This window comes from Leucoraja erinacea, chromosome 1, assembly GCF_028641065.1.
Source record: "Leucoraja erinacea ecotype New England chromosome 1, Leri_hhj_1, whole genome shotgun sequence".
Taxonomy (NCBI): Eukaryota; Metazoa; Chordata; class Chondrichthyes; order Rajiformes; family Rajidae; genus Leucoraja; species Leucoraja erinaceus.
In genome coordinates, this window is record NC_073377.1 from 136,937,550 (window position 1) to 136,963,375 (window position 25,826).

The window sequence follows — 25,826 nt, forward strand, 5'->3', positions numbered from 1 at the left end:
ATGCCTTACTGTTGATGAAATGCAGTGAGCAAACGGCCAATGTTCGCCAAGCACTCTGGCTGTTGTTGTCCCTTCAGCTCTCGTTTTTATCTACCGCCATTTCTCCTCACTTTTGGAATTCTGAAGTATGCTAAATGTCTCACACGCTTATCCAGATTTCCATAATTATTTACAGCGCAAAAATTGACCATTTCAGCGGGTTTTAACATGCCCGCTATGCTGGAAACAATGGTAAGTGCCTACCTGCAGTTATTTGGAGTAACATAGCAACAATACGGGTCATGGGTCGTGACCCGACTACCGTGAAACCTCCCTATATTGACAGTTTACAAACAAACGGTCATCAGATGAATATATCGCCAACTTTATCAACAATGCACTCGACCTCCCGTGTCTACCTTGGCAGTCGGTCAGCGACTGAGGGGGAGAAGGAGGAGGAGAGGGGACAGAGTGATGGGAGGGGGGGGGTGGAGGGAGGAGGGGAGAGTGATGGAAGGGGGAGGGTGGAGGGAGGAGGGGAGAGTGATGGAAGGGGGAGGGAGGAGGGGAGAGGAGGGGAGAGTGATGGAAGGGGGAGGGGGAGTTGCCGTGCCTGAGGAGGGGGCGCTGCGGCCGGAGGACCCGCGCTCCTCGTCTCGAACCGAAACGCCGCCCATCCCTTCTCTCCAGCGATGCTGCCCAAAGATTATCTGCTATAAGTTCTTTGATGCTGCCTGTCCCGCTCACTTACTCCAGTATTTTGCTTCCACCTTCGATTTTACCAGCATCTGCAGTTCATTCTTAAGCCATTCTCCTCCTTGTGCTCCTGGTCCTCCTTCCTCTTCCCACGTGAGGGGGCGCTGCGGCCGGAGGACCGTCACACCCCGATCCTTCAGGCTCCTCTAGGATCTTTGGGCAGGCGGGCGGTGGGAGGACCGGCGCTGTCGGCGTTGCTGGGCTGGGCTGGGCCGGGTCAGGCAGGGTGTGGAGCAGCGGTGGGAGGACCGGCGCTGTCGGCGTTGCTGGGCTGGGCCGGGTCGGGCAGGGTGTGGAGCAGCGGTGGGAGGACCGGCGCTGTCGGCGTTGCTGGGCCGGGCCGGGTCGGGCAGGGTGTGGGCAGCGGTGGGAGGACCGGCGCTGTCGGCGTTGCTGGGCTGGGCCGGGTCAGGCAGGCAGGCAGGGAGCGGCAGCGGCGGGTGATCCGGACCCCATGGCCGGTGGCGGCGGCGGCTGGTGCAGGCTCGGCGCTCTGCTCAACCTCAGTGTCCGTGTCCGTCTCGGCGCCGCGTCCCGGGCCGGCGCTTACTCGGTGTCGGGCCGCCCGTGGCCGCGATCCCCCTCAGCCCCGACATCCACATCCACATCCACACCGCTGCTGCTGCTACTGCCGCCGCGGGAAGGCCACGGGTGGAGGCCGGCGGCGGCAACACGGAGGTGGATCTCACAGGTGAGGACGGGGCAGGTGAGGGGGGGGGCGAGAGAGGGGGTGGGGGGGGGGGAGAGAGAGGGGGAAGGAGAGGGGGGGAGGAGGGTTAGGGAGGGAGAGGGGGAGGGGAAAGGGAGAGAGGGGGGAGGGAAAGGGAAGGGGGAAAGGTAGAGAGGGGAGAGAGAGTAACTTGGAGAGGGAGCAAGAGAGATAGGAGGGGGAGGGAGAAGGGTGGGAGAGGGAGCGAGGTAACGAGGGTGGGAGGAGAGGGAGAGTTGGGGTTCCCCCAGGACTGGGGGCTTCACATGGCTGGAGGGTGGACGTTTGGGCGATCAAGGTGTGCATGGCCTCTTATGTGGGGGTTTTCTGTGGAAGGTGGAGGGAGGGAAGATGAAGATCCCAGGGATGAGGGTCGCGGTGAAGCTACAGAGGCAGGAATGGAAGGTCCCTGAGATGGGAATGGGATGGGAGATGTTGGTGGGGGAATGGTCCCCCTAGGGTGGGGAATGGAAGGTGGGGGTGAGGGGTGTTGTAGAGCTCTGGTGTGGAGGGAGGGGGGGGGGAAGAGTGCCACATCACCTTCGGACCATTTCCCCCTACCAGCATAAATAATTTGACCCGGTGTACTCCAGGGCTCCAGCCTCTCACTAGCACAGGTATAGGTCCTACTTGTCCATGCCCCATCTACAATAGTCCCACCTGCCTGTGTTTGACCCATATCCATCTAAACCTGTCCTATCCACATACCTGTTCAAATGTCTTTTAAAGCCTGGATTTTCCCTCACTAAATCTGGAGTTGTAGGGTCTTACAGCGTACATCATGCCCTTCAGCCTAACTTGCCCACCTAACCAAGTGACATGCCCCATCTGCACGAGTCCCAGCTGCCTGCATCTGGCTTATATCCCTGTAAACATGTTATATATATATAGCTGTCCTAACTGTTTCTTAAACATTGTGATAGTACCTGGCTTAACTACCTCCTCCGGCAGCTCGTTCCATACACCGGATGAAAAAGTTACCCCTTGGATTCCTATTAAATCTTTCCCCCCTCACCCCCTTACCTTAAACCTATGACCTCATTTTCTTGATTGTTCTACGCTGAACATGAGACTCTACGCATCTCCCGGATCTATGCATCTACCCAATCTAATGCGGCCTCACCAACGTTTTATATAACTGCACCATGTCCTCTCATCTATACTCGATGCTCTGACTGATGAAGGCCAATGTGCCAAAGCCTATTTGACCACCCTATCTGCCTGTGATGCCACTTTCAACAAACTATGAACCTGTATTCTTAGATCCCTCTGCTCGACAACACTCCCCAGAGCCCTCCTGTTTAATGTGTACGTTCTGCCCATGTTCGTGCTCCCAAAATGCAACACCGCACATTTCCCATTGCTGTTTGTCATTATTTATACCATTGAGATGGGAACGTACAAGGTGTGGTTAGCATGTTTGCAGACGACACAAAAGTCGGTGGCTTTGGAGATGGTGAAGATGGTTTTCAAGAATTGCAGCAGGATTTTGATCGATTGCCCAGGTGGGCGGAGGAATGGTTGATGGAACTTAACACAGAGAAATGTGAGGTGTTGCATTTTGGGACGTCTAACATGGGCAGGACTACACAGTTAATGGTAGGCCTCTGGGGAGTGTTGGGGAGCAGAGGGATCTAGGAGTGCATGTACATAGTTCCTTCAAAATGGCGTCAAAGGTGATAGCATGGTCAAAAGGCTTTCACCGGCCAGAGTGGCCGAGCGGCCATGGTGGCGCAGCAGTAGACCCGGGTTGGATCCTGACCAAGGGTGGTGTCTGTACGGAGTTTGTACATTTTTCCCGTGCCTGCACAAGGTAGTTGAGACATGGACTCTCCCAAGATTTAAGAAGCAGTTAGACAGGTACATGGATAGGACAGGTTTGGAGGCATAAGGACCCAATGCGGGCAAGTGGGACTAGTGTAGCTGGGACATGTTGGCCGGCGTGGGCAGGTTGGGCCGAATGGGCTGTTTCCACACTGTATGACTGGGTTCGGTTACCTCCCACCCTCCAAAGATGTAGAGATATATAGGTTAATTACACATATGTATGTATAAAAATTATCCCTAATGTGTGTAGGATAGTGTTAATGTGCAGGAATCGTTGGCCGGTACAGACTCGGTGGGCCGAACGGCCTGTTTCCGGTTTGTATCTCTAAACTAAAAAACCCAGAGTATTGAGTATAGATGTTGGGTGGTCATATTGCAGTTGTGTTAGACATTGGTGAGACCACATATTGGTCACCATGTGAAAGGAAAGATGTCACGGGTCTGAGCTAGAGGGGGAGGTTGAGCAGGCTGGGACTCTATTCCTTTGAGCGCAGGAGGATGAGGGGCGATCTAATAGAAGTGTATAAAATTATGAGTGGAATAGATTGGGTAAACGCACAGAGTTTTTTGCCCAGAGTAAGGGAATCAAGAGCCAGAAGACATAGGTTTAAGGTAAGAGGAGAAAGACTTAATAGGAACCTGAGGAGCAACTTTTTCATGCAAAGAAAGGGTGGTGGCTGTAGAACGAGCTGCTAGAGGAGGTAGTTGAGGCAGGGACTACCACAACGTTTAAGAAACATTTGGACAAGCGCATGGATCGGACACAGGTTTAGGGATCTGGGCCAGTATCGCAGGTGGCACTAGTGTAGCAGGGACATGTTGGTCGGTGTGGGCAGGTTGGGCCAAAGGGCCTGTTTCCGGGCTGTATGATTTTATGACAATGACTAAACTCAGCTCAGGCAGCATTTGTGGAGGGAATGGTCAGACACTGTTTCAGCTCAGGATGCTTCTTCAAACTCAGATAGACAAAAAATGCTGGAGTAACTCAGCGGGTCAGGCAGTATCTCTGGAGACCATGGACACAGATTGCTGGAGTAACTCAGTGCCTCAGGCAGCATCTCTGGAGAACATGGGAACATGTTCCAATGGAACATCCTTCTTCAAACTAAGACTTCACTGAGACTGACCGAGTCTGTAGAAGTGACCCGAAGCTATAATACTCTGAATACCGGGAGGGGCACAGGAATGCGATGGGGGAGGGGAGGGGACATAAACTTGGGGAATTCAATGTTGATTGCGTTGGGTTGTAAACTACTTTTGAAAGATGAGATGGTGCTGCAGGATTGTTTAAGGGTGGATACCCTAACAATGCACAGTGGTGGGCCGTAGATGGCAGTGTTTTGCTGGAGCAATGGGATCAATCACTGCTTTGTCATGCCCTCAGTGGTTGTGTGAATGACCTGGCCTCTGTTACTGACCAGCTGCAGGCCTGGGTGCTGTGATACCAAAGGGGGGGGGGGGCTGTCTGTGCAGCAGTCCATGCCCATATAGAGTGTTACAGTGGAGAAACGCCTTTCCGCCCAACGTATTCCAGCTACACTAGTCCCACCTGCCCGCGTTTGGTCCATGTCCGTACAAACCTGTCTAACTTGCTTAAACGTTGGGATAGTCCCAGCCCACCATACTTCCACCACCCTTTGTGTGGAAATGTTACCTCTCAGATTCCTGTTTAAAATTTTCCCCCTTAAACTTAAACCTTTGCCCTCTGACCCTCGATCCCCCTACTCTGGGCAAGAGACTCAGTGCATCTACCCAATATATTCCCCTCATGATTTTATATATATATATTATATACATATATTCCTCTATGAGATCACCCCTCATCCTCCTGCGCTCCAAGGAATAGAGTCCCAGCCTGCACAACCTCTCCCTATAGCTCAGACCCTCTAGTCCTGGCAACATCCTCGTAAATCTTCTCTGTACCCTATCCAGCTTGACAATATCTTGCCTTTAACATGGTGCCCAGAACCATGATATACCAATACATATAGTGCACATTCAGTCACAAACTAACAGGGCAACCCTCGTTATCACTGATCATTTTGTAACTGATTTTGGTTATAGTATTCCGAGCCCCCACTACACTTGCTCCACATATCACCAATCAACCTACACTCACTCACCTTATAACTGCCCTGTACATTTCCACCCTTGGGACAAAATGGTTCTGCCCTATATAGTCCTCTCATCATTTTATAAACTTCTTTCACTCTCCTCAACTTCCAGAGTAAACAATCCTAGTCTATCCAATCTCCTCTTGTATCTGAAACCCTCTAATCCAGGCAGCATTCTGGTAAACCTCCTCTACACCCCCTCCAAAGCCTCCACATCTTTCCTGTAATGGGGCGACTAGAAGTTGGGATATGCAGCTTACAAAGAACTGCAGATGCTAGTTTACCCCCTAAAAAAGTCTCAAAGTGCTGGAATAACTCAGCGAGTCAGGCAGCATCCCTAGAGAACATGGATAGGCAAAACCCTTCTTCAGACCAGGTATAATGCAGCAGATGGCAGCAACCGAAATGTCACCTATCCATGTTCTCCAGAGATGCTGCCTGACCCGCTGAGTTACTCCAGCACTCTGTGTCCATATTCTCCAGAGATGTTAAATATGCAAGGAATGGAGGGGTATAGATAACATACAGGTAGAAGAGATTTGTTTTAACTTGGCATCGTGTTTAGTTTGGACATTATGGACCATGGGGCCTGTTCCTGTGCTGAACTGTTCTCTGTAATGCCACTGGTGTCCTTTTGCTGTGTTGGTTCGAGAGTGTAGTTTATTATAGTCACATTTACCGAGGAGCAGTGAAAAGTTTTTTTGTTGCATGCTATCCCGTCAGTGGAAAGACCTTACATGGTTATAATCAAACCGTCCACAGTGTGCAGATGCAGGATCAAGGGGATCAAGATAAAGTCCAATTAAGTCTGATTAAAGATAGTGCGAGGGTCTCCAATGCAGTAGCTGGGAGGTCAGGACTACTCTCTAGTTGGTGATAGGATGGCCTCAGTAACTTGGCCACTTGTTTTATTCGTGTCACCCAGGATTCGCGGCAGCCGTTCCAGGTGGAAGAGTACCCGCCACTACCTGACTATGAGCCCATGCTCTTCGAGATGGAACAGAATGTGTTTGTGGTGAAAGCTCGCGGCCTGCCCTGGTCTTGCTCTGTTGACGATGTGCTGGAGTTTTTCTCGGGTAAGCAAATTCAACCTACACATGCTCTTTTTTTCTCTTCCTGACAATTGCCATTTTCCGGGAAGCGTCCCTAAAATATATCCTCATGTCAGAATTAACATAGAACAGTACAGCACAGGAACAGGTCTTTTGGCCCACAATGTGCCAAAGGGATGGGCGGCATGGTGGAGCAGCATTAGAGCTGCTGCCTCACTGCACCAGAGACCCGAGTTCCATCCTGACTACGGGTGCTGCCTGTACAGAGTTTGTATGTTCTCTCTGTGATCGCGTGGGTTTTCTCCGGGTGCTCCAGTTTCCTCCCACACTCCAATGAAGTACAGATTTGTAGGTTAATTGGCCTTGGTAAAATTGTAAATTGTCCTTAGCGTGTAGGATGGTTCTAGTGCATGGGATGATCGCTGGTCCGTGGGGACTCGGTGGACTGAAGGGCCTGTTTGCGCACTGTATCGCTAAAGTAAAGTCTAAATTCAATCAAAGATAGACACAAAATGCTAGATTAACTCAGCGGCACAGGCAACATCTCTGGAGGGACGGAATGGGCGGCGTTTTTTGTGTCTATCTTAGGTTTAAACCAGCATCTGCTGTTCCTACTCGAAATTCACCCAGGCAGCTAATCGGCTGTCGTTAAAGCTCCAACTGAACGTAATCTCGTTTCATGGGCCGATCAGCATCAAATTTTCCCCCAGCAAGCCATTGTATACGGGCGAAAGCTCACCAGGCTGGTGAGTGCAGGCCCTGTTCTCTCCACTAACATTCCAGACCTGTTGTGCATTTCTAGAATTAGTTTAGATATACAGTATGGAAACGGGGCCCAGGTCTTTGGGATATGGGGGGGAAAACCCGAAGGAAGCCCGCACGGTCACAGGGAGAACATCCAAACTCCACACAGACAGCACCCGAGGTCAAGATCGATCGCGGTCTCTGGCCCGGCTCTACCCGCTGCTCCATTGTCTCGCCCAGATGCCCAATGTTCTGCCTTTAATGCATTTTGTGTGCCTACACATAGAGTCATAACCATATAACCATATAACAATTACAGCACGGAAACAGGCCATCTCGGCCCTACAAGTCCATGCCGAACAATTTTTTTCCCCTTAGTCCCACCTGCCTGCACTCGTACCATAACCCTCCATTCCCTTCTCATCCATATGCCTATCCAATTTATTTTTAAATGATACTAATGAACCTGCCTCCACCACTTCCACTGGGAGCTCATTCCACACCGCCACCACTCTCTGCGTAAAGAAGTTCCCCCTCATATTACCCCTAAACTTCTGTCCCTTAAGTCATACAGCAAGTAAACATGCCCTTCGGCCCAACTCATCAATGCTGGCCAAGGTCACCTATCTATACTAGTCCCACCTGCCCATGCTTAGCCCATATCCCTCAAAACCTGTTCTATCCATGAATGTCAAAATGTATTTTAAATGTTGTTATAGTACCTGTCTCAACGATCTCCTCTGGCAGCTTGTTCCATACATACACTGTGTGAAAAAGTTGCCCCTCAGGTTCCTATTACCGTAAACCTATGTCTTCTAGTTCTTGATTCCCCTACTGGGTAAAAGAATGTGCATTCACCCTGTCTATTCCCCTCATGTTTTTATACCTCTATACAATCACCACTCAGCCTCATGTGCTCCAAATCCTAGCCTACCAAACCTTTCCCTTGAGTCCTGACAATATCCTGGTAAATCATCTCTGCACTCTTTACCTTAAACTTACGTGCTCTTATTCTTGATTCCCCTACCCTTGACTACGAATGCTTGGCTGTAAGGAGTTTGCACAGTACCTTCTCCCCGTGATGCGTGGGTTTTGTCTGAAATCTTCGGTTTCCTCCCACGCTCCAAAGACATACAAGTTTGTAGGTTAATTGGCTTGGATTAAATGTAAAAATTGTCACGAGTGTGTGTAGGGTAGTGTTAGTTTGCGGGGATCGCTGGCAGGCGCGGACTCGGTGTGCCGAAGGACCTGTGTCCATGCTATGTCTCTAAAGTAAACTACTCTGGGAGGAAGGCTGTGTGCATTTACCTGCCCTCGCGAGTGGGTTCTGTTCTGCTGTGTGGGACTGGTGTGGATGTCTGTTGGTCTCAGGGTTGGGTCTGGTGCCGAAGGTTGGACTGCGGAAGGGGTTTGGATTCACAATGCCCTGTCCCCTGTTGCAGATTGCGGAGTGGTGAACGGTGTTGGGGGCGTGCACTTCCTGTGCAACCGAGCCGGCAAGCCCAGTGGGGAAGCAATTATTGAACTGCAGTCGGCAGAGGATGTGCAGAAGGCTGTGGAGAAGCACAGGAAGTACCTCGGCCAGCGCTACATTGAAGGTAGGATGAAACGTGGTGCGGTCAATAGCCTGCTTCACTCCTTCCCCCCTCCTCACCCCTTCTCACACCATGCTAGGTAAAGCCATTCCTCCTTTTCCCACTCCCGTCCAGCAGAAGGTACAGAAGCTTGAAAGCGCGCACCACCAGACTCAGGAACAGCTTCTTCCCCTCTGTTATCAGGCTTCTGAACGGTCCCTCCATAAGCTAGGATACTATCTGATTCACCTCTACCCCATTGCAGACATTGGACTATGTCTCTGGAACTGATGCGCTACAATGCTGAGAACTATATTCTGCACTTTGCTCTACCTATTGTACTTGAGTTTGACGATTGTATTTATGCATAATATTATCTGATTTGATGGGGAACCATGCAAAACACATAGCTTTTCACTTCCTCGGTACACGTGACCATAATAAACCTGAACCTCCTCGCTCACAGATGCTACTCAAGCTGCTGTTCCTCCAGCAGCTTGGTGGTGTCCCATGTTCCTCCACTAATCTTAAGGCTGCTCCATTCTTGCCTCACTGGCTCTCTGAAAAATTCCCTCCCATGGCTCTCTCACCTCTCTGTGCATTGTTCTTTTTTTCAAGTGTTCAAACAATGCATAAAACGATGAACAGTGCGGCACAGGAACAGGCCCTTTATCTCACAACATTTGTGCAGAACATGACTAAAGACTATTAGACTTTAGAGGTACAGCATGGAAATAGACGCTTTTGGCCCACCGAGTCAGCATCGACTGGCGATCACCCCGTGTACCAGCACTACCCTACACACTAGGGACAATTTACAGAAGCCAATTAGCCTACAAACCTGGAGAAGGGTTTCGGCCCGATGTCTTTGGAATGTAGGAGGAAACCAGAGCACCCGGAGAAAACCCACGCAGTCACAGGAAGAACGTAGCAACTGTATAGACAGCACCCGCAGTCAGGATCGAACCGGGATCTCTAGGGCTGTGAGGCAGCAACTCTACCGCTGCACCACTGTGCAACACTAATCTCCTCTGCCAGCACATAATCCAATGTTGAATCAGCAGCTTATGATTGAATGATCAACTCTTTTGATTGGAAACAATGTGTCAGGTTCATTGATGCCATTTAACTGCACATGGTTTTATAGCATTTTATTTTTCGACTAATGATGGTCAAGGGATAACCATTGGAATTTAAACAGTGGCATCGCCCTTGTTCATTTTAGAGTGGTGTTATGAATCTTTCTCTTCCAGCCAGAAAGTAGTTGTCTCGGCCTTTAATGTCCTCCCAGTACATATGACTGTACTGTGAGTGGCAGCCGATGGTGTTAGCAGCCACTGTGAAATGAGTGGTTTTCAATAAAAGCATTGTTCTCCTCTTCCCTCGGTTGGTGGTGGGTGAGGGAATCTTGCCTTGTGTCACCTTGTTTGAGGCCCTATATAGATGAAAACTGTTGCACTTGCAAGCTGCACAAGAACTCTATTCCTTGGAGCACGAAAGGATGAGAGGTAATCTTATAGAGGTGTGTTTTCACATGAGAGGAATAGATCTGGTAAATAAGGTAAATAAATGCACAGTCTTTTGCCCAGAGTAGGGGAATCGAGGATGCGGGCATAGGTTTAAGGCGAGGGGGGAAAGATGTAATAGGAATCTGAAGGGTAACTTAGGTAACCTACACAAGGTAGTTGAGCCAGGTACTATCATAATTTTTAAGAGACATTTGGGCAGGTACAGGGATAGGACAGGTTTAGAGGGATTTGGGCCGGAGGTGGGACTAGTGTAGATGGGGCATCTTGGTCGGCATGAGCATTGAATGAATTGTAACAGCACCAAACGTGGTGAATAAAGGTGAGACGTCAGGCCGGTTCAAACAGTCGTTTATTCAGGTTCGACACGTTAGGTTGGTGCGCTAACTATATTAACATTGTTGCTGTAGCTGAGCGAGGTTGTTCTCTCGGGCTCAGCTACCGGTTGACTGCTAAGGTCTCGAGGTGAGATAACCTCAAGTAGCAGGACACTCCCTCTAGCCCATGACGTCACGTGCCCACCCTCGTACCTCATGACGAGGGTTCGACCATAAGTGGCCCGTGACGCCTATGTTTATTGGCCAAGTATGTACACATACAAGGAATTTGCCTTGGTGCTCCGCCCACAAGTAACAACACGACATACAGTGACAGTTAAGAATGACACATGAAACATTAAGCATTAAGAATAAAACATTGATTAAACATGTGAATGAAATAAAATACCAGAGCAAAAGGAGGCTACAAATTTTTGGTTATTGAGCAGAGCTACTACTCGTGGGAAAAAAAATGTTTTTATGTCTGGCTGTGGCAGCTTCGACAGTCCGGAGTCGCCTTCCAGAGGGAAGTGATTCAAAGAGTTTGTGGCCAGGGTGAGAGGGGTCAGAGATGATCTTACCCGCTCGCGTCCTGGCCCTTGCAGTGTACAGTTCGTCAATGGGGGGAAGGTTGTCCGAACAGCCTGTTTCCATGCTGTGTGACTCTGACTCGCTATAACAAATATATCATAATACTGTCTGACTTTCAGGAGAGAGTTAGATTTAGCTCTTAGGGCTAGGGGAATCGAGGGATATGGGGTACTGTTTTGGATGATCAGCCATGATCATATTGAATGGCCTAATCCTACACCTATTTTCTATGTTCCTATGTTTTAATGGGGCGGGGCAAGCCCTGGCAAGTGATAGGTTGGTACCAGTGGGAAGGGTTGATATGCACAGGATAAGGACAAAGGCTGGTTATGAAAACGAGACAACGGACTGAGATAAGGAGAAAAGAGGCAAGAGATGTGAAGCCAGTGGAAGGGACATAGGTGGAAGTGGACGGGGAGAGGGGCAGTGGGAGAAATGGGTGCGCATCCAGATGGGGCACAGGGAAGGGAGGTGGAGGAAAAAGAGTTTGTGGTTGGTTTGTTATCTAATATTGGAGTATGTTATCTAACATGCCATTGGGCTGTAAGGTACTCGCGGGGAATATGAGGTGCTGCTCCTCCAATGTGCATGTCATTCTGCTTGGATGGGTCTCAACCGCACAGTATGAACAATAAATTATTCCGCCCACCTCAATTCCAGCTTTCCCCCTCTTTTACAATTTGAAGAAGGGTCCTGTGCCTATCCGTTCATATTCCCTGATCATTCATTTGCTCTTTGTACCTCTTCATATAGTGCCCTCCATAATGTTTAGGACAAAGACCCATCATTTATTTATTTGCTTCTGTACTCCACAATTTCAGATTTGTAATAGAAAACATCCAGCATTTTGTGTCTTTCTTTAGTAAAGCAGCATTGTGAGTTTGACGATTATATTGATGCGGTACATCTGATCTGATTGCGTCTGCACTTGTTTGGGTCTCTGACTTACTGATGGGATAAGATGAAGAAGGGGATGAGGTTCATGTGTAGGAATGGCAAACTGACCCCACCTTTTCTCTCTGTGGCCTTAGTGTTTGAGCTGAGCAGCAGTGATGTGGACTTCCTTCTGAAGCGCCTCCACTCCGGTGGCAAGGAGATGCCGGACGGCAGTGTTGTCCGCCTGAGGGGGCTCCCATTTAGCTGCAGCACCGAGGACATCGTTCGCTTCTTTTCCGGTTAGTTGATCCTCTCCACTCACTCTTGTCCCCTTGATCCTTTGTGTTAGAAACATTGGTACACGCCCGCACATCTTTGGGATGTGGGAGGAAGCCGGAACAACCTAAGAATTTACTCTCTTTTGTCAACATTAACTGCAGGTTTGGAGATTGTAGAAGACGGCGTGATTATGACCAGAGATCACCGCGGCAGAAACACTGGCGATGCTATCGTTCAGTTTACATCTCCGGAGATGGCAGAGCGAGCCCTGGCAAAGGACCGAGAGACGATCGGGTCCAGGTACGTAACGGATCAACAACCCAAGTGCTCAGGTCGGCAAATGGCGGAAGAGGCAGGAAACATGTTCCCGATGTTGGGGGAGTCCTGAACCAGGGGCCATGGTTTAAGAATAAGGGGTAAGCCATTTAGAACGGAGTGAGGAAACTCTTTTTCACACACAGAGTTGTGAGTCTGTGGAATTCTCTACCTCAGAGGGCGGTGGAGGCCGGTTCTCTGGATACTTTCAAGAGAGAGCTAGATAGGGCTCTTAAAGATAGCAGAGTCAGCGGATATGGGGAGAAGGCAGGACGGGGTACTGATTGTGGATGATCAGCCATGATCACATTGAATGACGGTGCTAGCTTGAAGAGCCAAATGGCCTACTCCTGCACCTATTGTCTGCTATCTGATTAGTTTAGTCTATTATTGTCACGTGTACCGAGGTACTGTGAAAAGCTTCCTGTTGCATGGAATTAATTGCCACAGAAGGCTGTGGAGGCCAAGTCAAGTTATATTTTTAAGGCTGAGATAGATAGATTCTTAATTAGTATGAATGTCAGGGGTTATGGGGAAAAGGCAGGAGAATGGGGTTAGGAGGGAGAGATAGATCAGCCATTGAATGGCGGAGTAGACTAGATGGGCTGAATGGCAATGGAAAGACTATATGTGATTACAATGAAGCCATCCACAATGTACAGATACAGGACAGGGAAAATAATGTTTAGGCCAGTAAAGTCCGATTAAAGATAGTCCAAGGGTCTCCAATGAGGTAGATGAGAGGTCAGGACCCCTCTCTAGCTGTTGAGCAGATGGTTCAGTTGCCTGATAATAGCTGGGAAAAAACTGTCCCTGAATCTGGAGGTGTGCGTTTTCACACTCCTGTACCTCTTACAAGGGAGAGGGGAGAAGTGGGAGTGACTGGGGTGAGACAAATCCTTGTTTATGCTTCTGGCTTTGCTGAGGCCGCTTGTAGTGTCGCTGGAGTCAGTGGAAGGGAGGTTGGTTTGCGTGATGGTCTGGTCTGCGTCCAAAACTCTGCGTCCAAATTTCCCGCGGTCTTGGATGGAGCTGTTTCCGAATTGTTGGGGCATGCATGGATCAATGTGTGGATTATGAGAGAGGATCGTGTTCTGGCAAAAGGACACAACGTGATCAATACGGCACAGCGGCGCAGTGGTAGAACTGCTGCCTCACAGCACCAGAGACCCATGTTATATCATGACTACGTGTGCTGCCTGTGTAGAGTTGGTACGTTCTCCCCGTGACCGCGTGGGTTTTGTTAACTCCGGTTGCTCTGGTTTCCTCCTGCATCCCAAAGACGTACATGTTTTTAAGTTAATTGGCTTCTGAAAATTGTCCCTAGTGTGTAGGATAGTGCTAGTGTATGGAGTGATTGCCTTCTAAGGCCGCCTGGATCAAGACGAGATGGAGAGACCAGTGAAAGTCAGCGGAACCATCTAGGCTACACCAGTACATCAATGGCCCCATGGACGTCCTGGCCAGGACCTGCCCCGAAAGCAGTGGACAACACTCAACTGCTTGAGGACAGGCATCGGGCGTTATGGAGTAGTGATGAAGAGGTGGGGCCTCATGGACAGTGCCTCCTGCGAGTGTGGGGACCCAACACAGACAGTGGAGCACAAAGTCACCAGTTGCCCCAAACACCGGCCACCGAATGGTGAACGAGGTCTGATTGACCTGAACAATGACTCGTTGGCCTTGCTCGCCTCAACGGAGCTGCAGGTCTAAAAGTCATACGACAGAAGAAGAGTGATCGCTGGTCGGCTCGGACTAGGTGGGCCGAAGGAACTGTTTCCACACTGAATCACAAGAGTCTGAAGTATAAAGGAGAGATGCTGCCTGACCCGCTGAAGTATTCCAGCACATTGTTGTTCTTTATGTAAATCATGCAATTCCTTATTTCCATACCAGGTTCTGGTAATCTGATTGATCACCTTAGTTTAGAAAGGCAAAAGGGAGGTTGTATGTCTTCCCGTATTGTTGGTACAGCTAGAACTACTAGAATCGTAGAGTGATTCAGTGTGGAAACAGGCTCTTCGGCCCAACTCGGCAACACTGACCAACTATTCCCCTTCACCTTGAACCAACTCCTCTGGTCCTTGATTCCCCTACTCTGGGCAAGAGACTCTGTGCATCTACCCGATCTATTCCTCTCATGATTTTATACACCTCTATAAGATCTCCCCTCATCCTCCTGCGCTCCATGGAATAGAGACCCAGTTTACGCAGCCTCTCCCAATAGCTCACACCATCTGGTCCTGGCAACATCCTCGTAAATCTTTTCTGAACCCTTTCAAGCTTGACAATATCTTTCCTATAACATGGTACCCAGAACTGAACACAATATTCTAAATACGGTCTCACCAACGTCTTATACAACTGCAACATGACCTCTCAACTTCTATATTCAATACTCTGACTGACGAATGCCAAAGTGCCAAAAGCCTTTTGACCACCTTATCTACCTGCGACTCGTCCTTCAAGGAGCCATGCACTTGTACTCCTAGATCCCTCTGCTCAACAACACTATCCAGAGGCCTAAAATGTACTGTGTAGGTCCTGCCCTTGTTCGACGTCCCAAAATACAACACCTCACACTTCTCTGTATTAAATTCAATCAACCATTCCTCCGCCCACCTGGCCAATCGATCCAGATCCTGCTGCAATCGTTCACAACCATCTTCATTATCTGGAAAATCACTAACTTTTGTTTCATCAGCAAACTTGCTAATCTTGCCCTGTATGTTCTCATCCAAATCATTGATGTAGATGACCCAGCACCAAACCCTGAGACACACCACTAGTCACAGGCATCCAGTCTGAGAAGCAACCTTCCACTATCACCCTCTGCTTCCTTCAGTGGAGCCAACTTGCTATCCATTCAGCTATCTTTTTTGGATCCCATGGAATCTAACCTTCCAAAGCAGCCTACCATGTGGAAACTTGTCGAATGCCTTACTGAAGTCGATGTACACAACTTCTACAGCACTGCCCTCATTGACCTTTTTGTCTATTGTCTACATTTTTAGGTTTAGACATAGACATTCAGATATAGACATAGAACATAGGTCGAGGAGGCCATTTGGCCCTTCGAGCCAGTACCGTCATTCTTTGTGATCATGGTGATTCACAACTCTCTGGGTGAAAACGGTTTTTCTCATCGCAGTTTTAAATGGCCTCCCTATTATGCTTAGACTGGCCCCTGCTTCTGGATTCCCCCAACATTGGGAACATTTTTCCTGCATCAAGCTTGTCCAATCCTTTTATAATTTTTTACATTCCTATAAGATACCCTCTCATCTTTCTAAATTCCAGTGAAAACAAGCCAGTCTTTCCAATCTTTCCTCGTATGACAGACCCATCATCCCGGGGATTAACCTCGTGAACCTACGCTGCACTGCCTCAATAGCAAGAATGTCCTCCCTCAAATTAGGAGAACAAAACTGCACACAATACTCCAGATGTGGTCTCACCGGGGCCCTGCACAACTGCAGAAGGACCTCTTTACTCATATACTCAAATCCTCTTGTTATGAAGGCCAACATGCCATAAGCTTTCTTCACTGCCTGCTGTACCTGCATGTTTACTTTCAGTGACTGGTGTACAAGGACACCCAGGTCTCGTTGCACTTCCTTTTTTCGTAATCTGACACCATTGAGATAATAATCTGCCTCCTTGTTTTTGCTGCCAAAGTAGATAACCTCACATTCATCTACATTATATTGCATTTGCCATACATCTGCCCACTCACCCAACCTGTCCATGTCACCCTGCAACCTCCTGGCATCCTTTTGCAGTTCACACTGCCACCCAGCTTTGTGTCATCTGCAAATTTGCTTGTGTTACTTTTAATCCCATCATCTAAATCAATAATGTATATTGTAAATAGTTGCGGCCCCAGCACCGAGCCTTGCGGCAGTCCACTCGCCACTGCCTGCTATTCTGACAGGGACACGTTTATTCCAACTCTGTTTCCTGTCTACCAACCAATTCTCTATCGATGTCAATACCCTACCCCCAATACCATGTGCTCTAATTTTCCCCACTGATCTCCTGCGTGGGATCTTATCAAAGGATTTCTGAAAGTCCAGATACATTACAGCCACTGGCTCGCCTTCATCCATTTTACTTGTCACATCCTCAAAAAATTCCAGATTAGTCAAGCAGGATTTCCCCTTCATAAATCCATGCTGATTTGGACCAACCCTTTTACTGCAATCCAATTGCGCCTTTGTTACTTCTTTAATAATTGACTCCAGCATCTTCCCCACCACCGATGTCAGGCTAACTGGTCTATAATTCCCTGTTTTCTCTCTTGCTCCTTTCTTGAAAAGTGGGATAACATTAGCTACCCTCCAATCCACAGGAACTGATCCTGAATCTATAGAACGTTGGAAAATGATCACCAATGCGTCCACGATTTCTAGAGCCACCTCCTTGAGTACCCCGGGATGCAGACCATCAGGCCCTGGGGATTTATCATCCTTCAGTCCCATCAGTCTACCCAATACTATTTCTCACCTAATGCAAATGTCTTTCAGTTCCTCTGTCTCCCTAGATCCTCTGTCCTCTAGTGCATCTGGGAGATTGTTTGTGTCTTCCTTAGTGAAGACAGAACCAAAGTACCTGTTCAATTCTTCTGCCATTTCCTTGTTCCCCATAATAATTTCACCTGTTTCTGCCTTCAAGGGACCCATATTTGTCTTTACTAATCTTGTTCTCTTAACATACCTAAAGAAGCTTTTACTATCCTTCTTTATATTCTTGGCCAGCTTACCCTCGTACTTCATCTTTTCACCCTGTATTGCTCTTTTTGTTACCTTCTGTTGTCCTTTGAAAGTTTCCCAATCCTCTGGCTTTCCGCTACTCTTTGCTATGTTATACAGCTTTTCTTTTAGTTTTATTCCTTCCCTAACTTCCCTTGTCAGCCACAGTTGCCTCTTACTCCCTTAGAGTCTTTCTTCCTCTTTTTTGAATGAAGTGATCCTGCATCTTCTGGTTTATGCCCTGAAAATCCTGCCATTGTTGTTCCACCGTCATTCCTGCTAGGATCCTTTTCCAGTCGACCTTGGCCAGCTCCTCTCTCATGCCTTCATAGTCCCCTTTATTCAACTGTAACACTGACACTTCTGATTTAATCTTGTTCCTCTCAAATTGCAGGTTAAAACTTATCACATTATGGTCTCTACCTCTTAGTTGTTCCTTTACATTGAGTTCCCTTATTAAATCTGGTTCATTGGACAACACTAAATCTCGAATTGCCTTCTCTCTGGTATGCTCCAGTACAAGCTGCTCTAAGAATCCATCTCAGAGGCACTCTCCCTTTCTTGTGGTCCAGAACCAACCTGATTTTCCCAGTCTACCTGCATATTGAAATCTCCCAAAACCACAGTGGCATTACCTTTGTTACATGCCAATTTTAACTCCTGCTGCAACTTGCACCCTATATCCAGGCTACTGATTTGGGGGCCTGTAGATAACTCCCATTAGTGTACAATTCCTCAATTCTATCCACAGCGACTCTACACCATCAGTCCCTATGTCACACCTCGCAAGGGACTGAATTTTATTCCTCACCAACAAGGCTACCCCGCCTCCTCTGCCCACCTGCCTGTCCTTTCTATAGGACGTATAACCCTGAATATTCAGTTCCCAGTCCCGATCCTCCTGCAGTCATGTCTCTGTAATCCCCACAATGTCATATCTACCAATCTCTAGCTGAGCCTTAAGCTCATCCACTTTACTTCTTATATTTTGCGCATTCATATATAATCATTTTAATCCATTACTCACCTCACCTTTCACATTGATTCCTATTTCCTTGTATTTCTAATTTGTCTTCCCCTGCCACTATTTAGTTTAAACCCATCTGTGTAGCAGTGGCAAACCTGCCTGCCAGAATGCTGGTCCCCCGTCTGTTAAGGTGCAACCCGTCCCTTTTGTACAATTCACCCGTACCCCAAAACAGATGCCAGTGGTCTAAGAATCTAAACCCCTGCCCCAGCTCCTCAGCCACACATTCAGATCCCCCTAACACCCTGTTCCTGCCCTCACCAGCACGAGGACCTGGAAGCAAACCGGAGATACCAGATTCAGATTCAATCTTTATTGTCATTGTGCAGTGTACAATACAGAGACAACGAACTGCAGTTAGCATCTCACCCAGAAGAGCGAACATAGAATAACCACCCTGAAGGTCCTGCTTTTCAGCCTTCTTTCGAGCTCTCTGAAGTCGCGCTGCAGAATCTCTTTCCTCTTCTTCCCGACGTCATTTGTGCCAACATGCACTACCACTTCCGGCTGCTCGCCTTCACCCTTTGGGATACCCTGCAATCGGTCCGTGACATCCTGGATCATGGCACCAGGGAGGCAACACACCATCCTTGAATCCCGCTTTTGCCGGAGAAACCCCTGTCTGTAGCCCAGACCCCGACTACCATGGCTCTGCCTGACCTCTGTCTCTTTGGCTTTGCTTCAGCACCATGTTTTGACTCACAGACCTGTCCCCCGCTCAGACTGGCAGTGTCTTTTGTCCCGACAGCTTCCAAGAGGGTGAACCTGTTTTCAAGAGGTACATCCCCCAGGGTCTCCTGTACTCCAATCTTCAGGATACTGAGTTGGGTGATCAGCCATGACCATATTGAATGGCGGTGCAGGCTCGAGGGGCCGAATGGCCTACTCCTGCACCTATTTTCTATGTTTCCCTTCCTCATCGTCTTCTTAGGCCCCCTTCGGTCAAGGCTGACCATGAGTGTCTCCAGGGTGCCATTCCCTATATGGAGGATGCCTGTGCGTGACTTTGTTTAACGTGGGGAGACCGATGCACAGACAGCTACCACACGGACCTTGACTGATCTGGGTCAGGATCCAGTGGCATGGAGTCCAAGACGACCGGAGACTCGTTTCTGCTGCAGCCTTCATCCGCCTTCCCAGCTGTTGTGACGCTCCACTAAGGTCAGCCATTATCCTCCACCTATCCTCCACGGGTTGGACAGGCTAGATGCAGGAAGATTGTTCCCGATGTTGGGGAAGTCCGGGACAAGGGGTCACAGCTTAAGGATAAGGGGGAAATCCTTTAAAACCGAGATGAGAAGAACTTTTTTCACACAGAGAGTGGTGAATCTCTGCAACTCTCTGCCACAGAGGGTAGTCGAGGGCAGTTCATTGGCTATATTTAAGAGGGAGTTAGATGTGGCCCTTGTGGCTAAGGGGATCAGAGGGTATGGACAGAAGGCAGGTACGGGATACTGAGTTGGATGATCAGCCATGATCATATTGAATGGCGGTGCAGGCTCGAAGGGCCGAATGGCCTACTACTGCACCTAATTTCTATGTTTCTATGTTCCACCGTTGAGGTCTTGGTTGGATTGCTCTGTGTCAGAGACCTCCCCCTCGACCTTACCGCCATGGGTGGCCCTACCAGGAGCATAGCTCCAGACGGCATCGGTCTCAGGATCTCCGGTCCACCCAAGCTTCTCCACCACGACAAGGTGACAATCCATGGAGAAGATCATCATCACCCACCTTCGATCTTCCGGTATCTTCGGTGCGACGATCTCGCTGTAGGTCCTGTCCAGGAAACTCTCTTTTACCGGATGATCTTGAGGTCATCCTGTTGCCTCTCCAGTGCCCCAACATGCTCCTTCAGGACCTGAAGCTGTATACACTTTCCCCAGTTGTAGCAACCAGAGGCACCAGCTGTGTTCCTGACCTCCCACATCCTGCAAGCATCACACTGAATCAGTGTCCCTGCAATTTCTTCACTGCGTCTCACCCTCTCCAACTTTTGGCGTAGTCTCCTCCCTCAGCATCCTCGCCGAAGACTCTCGTGCCAATGACTCGCACTTTTCTCACAAGACTCTCGAGCCAAAGACTCGCACTTTTCTCACAAGGCACTGCCCAGGACAAGGCCGCTCCCCCAGAGCAAACCTTGCTTATGTTAGCTAATAAATTGACTAAGGCACTAATTTGCTAACTTACAAAGAGTAGGAGTAAACGGGTCCTTTTCACAATAGCAGGCAGTGACTAGTGGGGTACCGCAAGGCTCAGTGCTGGGACCCCAGCTATTTACAATATATATTAATGATCTGGATGAGGGAATTGAAGGCAATATCTCCAAGTTTGCGGATAACACTAAGCTGGGGGGCAGTGTTAGCTGAGAGGCGGATGCTAGGAGACTGCAGGGTGACTTGGATAGGCTGGGTGAGTGGGCAAATGTTTGGCAGATGCAGTATAATGTGGATAAATGTGAGGTTATCCATTTTGGTGGCAAAAACAGAAAAGCAGACTATTATCTAAATGATGGCCGATTGGGAAAGGGGGAGAGATGCAGCGAGACCTGGGTGTCATGGTACACCAGTCATTGAAAGTAGGCATGCAGGTGCAGCAGGCAGTAAAGAAAGCGAGTGGTATGTTAGCTTTCATTGCAAAAGGATTTGAGTATAGGAGCAGGGAGGTTCTACTGCAGTTGTACGGGGTCTTGGTGAGACCACACCTGAAGTATTGCGTACAGTTTTGGTCTCCAAATCTGAGGAAGGACATTATTGCCATAGAGGGAGTGCAGAGACGGTTCACCAGACTGATTCCTGGGATGTCAGGACTGTCGTATGAAGAAAGACTGGATAGACTTGGTTTATACTCTCTAGAATTTAGGAGATTGAGAGGGGATCTTATAGAAACTTACAAAATTCTTAAGGGGTTGGACAGGCTAGATGCAGGAAGATTGTTCCCGATGTTGGGGAAGTCCAGGACAAGGGGTCACAGCTTAAGGATAAGGGGGAAATCCTTTAAAACTGAGATGAGAAGAACTTTTTTCACACAGAGAGTGGTGAATCTCTGGAACTCTCTGCCACAGAGGGTAGTTGAGGCCAGTTCATTGGCTATGTTTAAGAGGGAGTTAGATGTGGCCCTTGTGGCTAAGGGGATCAGGGGGTATGGAGAGAAGGCAGGTACGGGATACTGAGTTGGATGATCAGCCATGATCATATTGAATGGCGGTGCAGGCTCGAAGGGCCGAATGGCCTACTCCTGCACCTAATTTCTATGTTTCTATGTTACCGATTTGCTAATTAACTTCCTCAGCCAATTGCCGCACTCACTCTTTCACCTGCCGCTCCTCTGTCGATCTTGAAGGTTTGTGAGACATGACCTCCCACGTACAAAACCATGCTGACTATCCATGATCAGCCGTTGCCCATCCAATTGCCTGTATAACCTATCCCTCTCCAGTAACTTACCAACTACTATCCCTCAGAATACTCTCCAGTAACTTACCAACTACAGATGTTAAGCTCACCGGCCTATAGTTCCCAGTATTATCCCTGCAGCCCTTCTTGAAAAGAGGCAGAACACTTGCCACCCTCCAGTCTTCCTGTATTTATGGATGGCTCGTAAATTTCAACCAGGGTTCCCGCGATTTCCTCGGATATATCAGATCAGGCCCTGGAGATTTGTCTACCTTCAAACATGACTGTACCTTCAGTACTTCTTCAACAGTAACCCTGACTGCTCTCAAGACACTTCCAGTGGTTGCTCCAATTTCCTCCGTCCTACTGTCTTTCTCCTTGGTAAATACAGAGGAGAAATACTCATTTAGGACCTTGCCCATCTCCTGGGGCTCCACACAGAGGTGACAGCTTTGATTCCTGTGAGGTCCCACTCTTTCTCTAGATACCCTTTTCACCCTCATGTATTTATAAAATATCTTGGCATTGTCCTTAAAGCTACCTGTCAGAGCTATCTCCTGGCCCCTTTTTGCCCTGATTTCCTTTTTTAGTTTACTCCTTAGTTCCCGAAACTCCACCAGGGATGCACTTGATCCCAGCTACCTATACCTGTGTCATGCATCCTTCTTGTTTTTGATTTAACATCTCAATTTCCCTCGTCAGCCAAGCTTCCTGACGTTTGCCTGCTTTGCCCTTCACTCTAACGGGGACGTACATATCCTGAGCTTTCGTCAGCACTCTTTTAAAAAACATCCCACTTGGCCGATGTTCCTTTCCCCTCAAATAACCTGCTCCCATCAACTTGACCGAGACCTCTCATTCCCTCAAATTCCAAATGGAATGGAGATATAGAAGAATTGTGGCGATTGTATCCAATGAGTGTAGATTCTCTTCTGGCACCAGAAGGCAAAGAGTTGCTACTTTCAGCGCAATCTTCGAACATAGAACAGTGCAGCACAGGAACAGGCTTTGGCTAATAATGTCATGCTGAACATGATGCCAAGACCAACACTTTATCTGCCTGCGCGTGATCCACATCCTTCCCATTCCCTGCATATTCATGTGTCCGTCCAAAACACCACTATCGTATCTGCCTCCACCACCACTCCTGGCAGCAAGTTCCAGGCACCCACCACCCACTGTGTAAATAAAAAACTTGCTCCACATATTTCTTTCAAACATTGCCCCTCTCATCTTAAAGCTGCACCCTCTGGTATTTGACTTTAACACCCTCGGGGAAAATCTTCTGACACTCTACCTTATATATGCCACTCATAATTTTATATACTTCTATCAGGTCTCTCCTCAAACTCTGGCATTCCAGAGAAAACAATCCAAGTCTGTCCAGCCCCGCTCTGCAACTTTCAGTGATTTTGGATCTTAGATAGGAAAGGTTTGGAAGGATTTGGGCCAAAGATTGGGCAATTGGGCCTGTCAAGTGGACAAGTTGGGCTGAAGGGCCCGTTTCTGTACTGCATGACTATACTTCAGGATTACAAACTGTAAAACTCTTTAATACAGGAGATAGTGAAGACTAACATGCTGAACATTTCCGGAGGACATATAAAGAAATGGTAGGTTGTGGAGTGAGTGCAGAAACATGGTAGTGTATGATTGCAGAGCAGGTTTGATGACTCAAATGGCCTACTCCTTAGTTTCTGTGCCAGGGGCCAGCAGGAAGCAAGTGGCAAGAAGAAACACCTTGCCTGCCTCTTATCTGATCTGTAAATGTAATCAAAGTTTAAAGCAAGCACAGAGGAAAGTGGAGACGGGAGGTAGGCAAACAACTGCGGTGATGTGAAGGAAAGGAAAAGTTTGTGGAGAGAAGGTGAGGCCGGCTGTGGGAGGAACCCCGGGGAACAAAAGTGGACGGGTGAGGAGAGGGACGTGGGTTCACTGGACGATCCACACGTCCAAGGAAGGCAACGGCTGGAGGCCCTACAGCAGCCTGGGGCTCGCCTGGAACGGGCACCGCTCATAACAAATAGAGAACGGACTGGATTTGGAACATGGTGTCTCTTGCATGCGGGATCAGTGGACTATTTCTGTACACTTGCTAATCGGGGATGTGCTTGGGTATGACAATACTCTACTGGTCTGTAGGTAAGAACATTATTGCACTGTGCGTTTGCACTTTGCACATTTGACAATAGAAGCATCAACGATGGCATTGAATGGAAGTGTCAATAAGTCAAGTACAGCACTTAGGGACTCCCAAATGGTCATTAGCAGCAATCCGAGAAAATATGACATTGTTGAGTTTTCAGAAGACTGAAATATACTTAATTGAGGTTGATTGATTAAAAGATACAGCATAGAAACAGACCCTCCAATCCACACTGTCCATTCATGTCCCCTTCACATGACTACTGTATTATTCCACTTTTGCATCCAATCCCTAGGGAAAATTTGCAGAAACCAATGAATCTCCAAACCCTGACGAAGTGTCTTTTAAATGTTGTTAATGTATCCCCTCAACTATCTCCTCTGGCAGCTCGCACCATACACCCACCACACTCTGTGGAAAATATTGCCCCTCAAGTTCCTATTAAATCTTTCCCATCTCACCTTAAACCTATGTTTTCTGGTTTATGATTGCTCTACTCTGGATTAAAAAAAACTCTGCACTCATCCTGTCTATTCTCCTCATGATGTTACACACCTCTATAAGATCATCCCTCAGCCACCTGTGCTCCAAGGAATAAAGTCCTAGCCTGCCCAACCTGGCAACATCCTCGTAAATCTTCTTTGCACTCTTTCTAGCTTCATGACATCCTTCCTTGCAGCAGGTTGACTAAAACTGAACACACGCTCCAAATGCAGCCTCACCAACGTCTTGGAACACTTATATTAAGTGTGAGGGAAGAAACTGTAGGAGCTGGTTTATACCGAAGATAGACACAAAGCGCTGGAGAAACTCGGCAGGCCAGGTAGCATCTCTGGAGGAAAAGGATGGGTCTCAAGTGTGTGTTTGTTTTTTTTCTGGTTAGATACATTGAAATATTTCGGAGCACCAAGAACGATCTCCGTTTGTCTGCCCCGAAGAAAATGCCTCATTCAGTCACCTCACAGGATACTGTGACAGACAACGAAAGCTGCACCATGGCAAACAGTGACAATGGCCACATGATGGAGAGCGATGGAGATGTCCAGAGCGGTAAGACATCTTGTGGACTACAGTGAATGAATGATTGAGGGGGGAGTAGGGGCGCACGATGCCGCAGCGGTTACCGCCGCTGCCTCACAGCGCCAAAGATCCTTTTTCAATCGTGACCTCGGGTGCTGTCTGTGTGTGGAGCTTGCACGTTCTCCCTGCGAACGCATCCCAACGACTTACAAGTTTGTAGGTTGATTGGCCGTTGTAAACTGCACCTAGGGTGTAGGGAGTGGACGAGAAAGTGCGATAACATTGCATGAGTGTGAATGGGTAATAGACAGTTGTACTTGTATTGTGTCTTGGCATGAATGCTCGGTGGAAGTGAAAGCCTGGTTTCACGTTGGTTTAGTTTATAAACTAGGTCTCTGAACAGGTCCTATTTCTGTGACATTTTGCAGAAAATTAAAACGTGCGCTATTGAGACCTTGCACGATTACTTGCCTATCTTGATACCTACGCGTCAGCCTGCAACAGAATGTGATTGTCATTTTTGTAATGCATGATATAGAAACATGGAAAATAGGTTCAAGAAGGAACTGCAGATGCTGGAAAATCGAAGATAGACAAAAGTGCTGGAGAAACTCAGCAGGTGCGGCAGCATTTGTGGAGCGAAGGAAACGGGCAATGTTTCGGGCCGAAACCCAAAAGGGTTTCAGCCCAAAACGTTGCCTATTTCCTTTGCTCTTTTCTTCAGCACTTTTGTCTACCATCATGGAAAATAGGTGCAGGAGTAGGTCATTTGGCACTTCAAGCCAGCAGAGAATTCCACAGATTCACAATTCTCTGGGTGAAAAAGTTTTT

General features: G+C 48.2%; 1 protein-coding gene across 1 annotated transcript in view; it reads left to right on the plus strand.

The window, feature by feature from the left end:
* Positions 1 to 1,125: 1,125 nt before the first annotated feature.
* Positions 1,126 to 25,826, plus strand: part of LOC129702301 (G-rich sequence factor 1-like) — a 36,668-nt gene continuing 11,967 nt past the window's right edge. The window contains exons 1-6 of the mRNA XM_055644028.1: positions 1,126 to 1,426; positions 6,311 to 6,461; positions 8,624 to 8,779; positions 12,221 to 12,364; positions 12,506 to 12,644; positions 24,859 to 25,025. Of these exons, the coding sequence (XP_055500003.1) occupies positions 1,190 to 1,426; positions 6,311 to 6,461; positions 8,624 to 8,779; positions 12,221 to 12,364; positions 12,506 to 12,644; positions 24,859 to 25,025 (994 nt within the window). The 5' untranslated portion in view covers positions 1,126 to 1,189. The remainder of the gene's footprint in view (positions 1,427 to 6,310; positions 6,462 to 8,623; positions 8,780 to 12,220; positions 12,365 to 12,505; positions 12,645 to 24,858; positions 25,026 to 25,826) is intronic.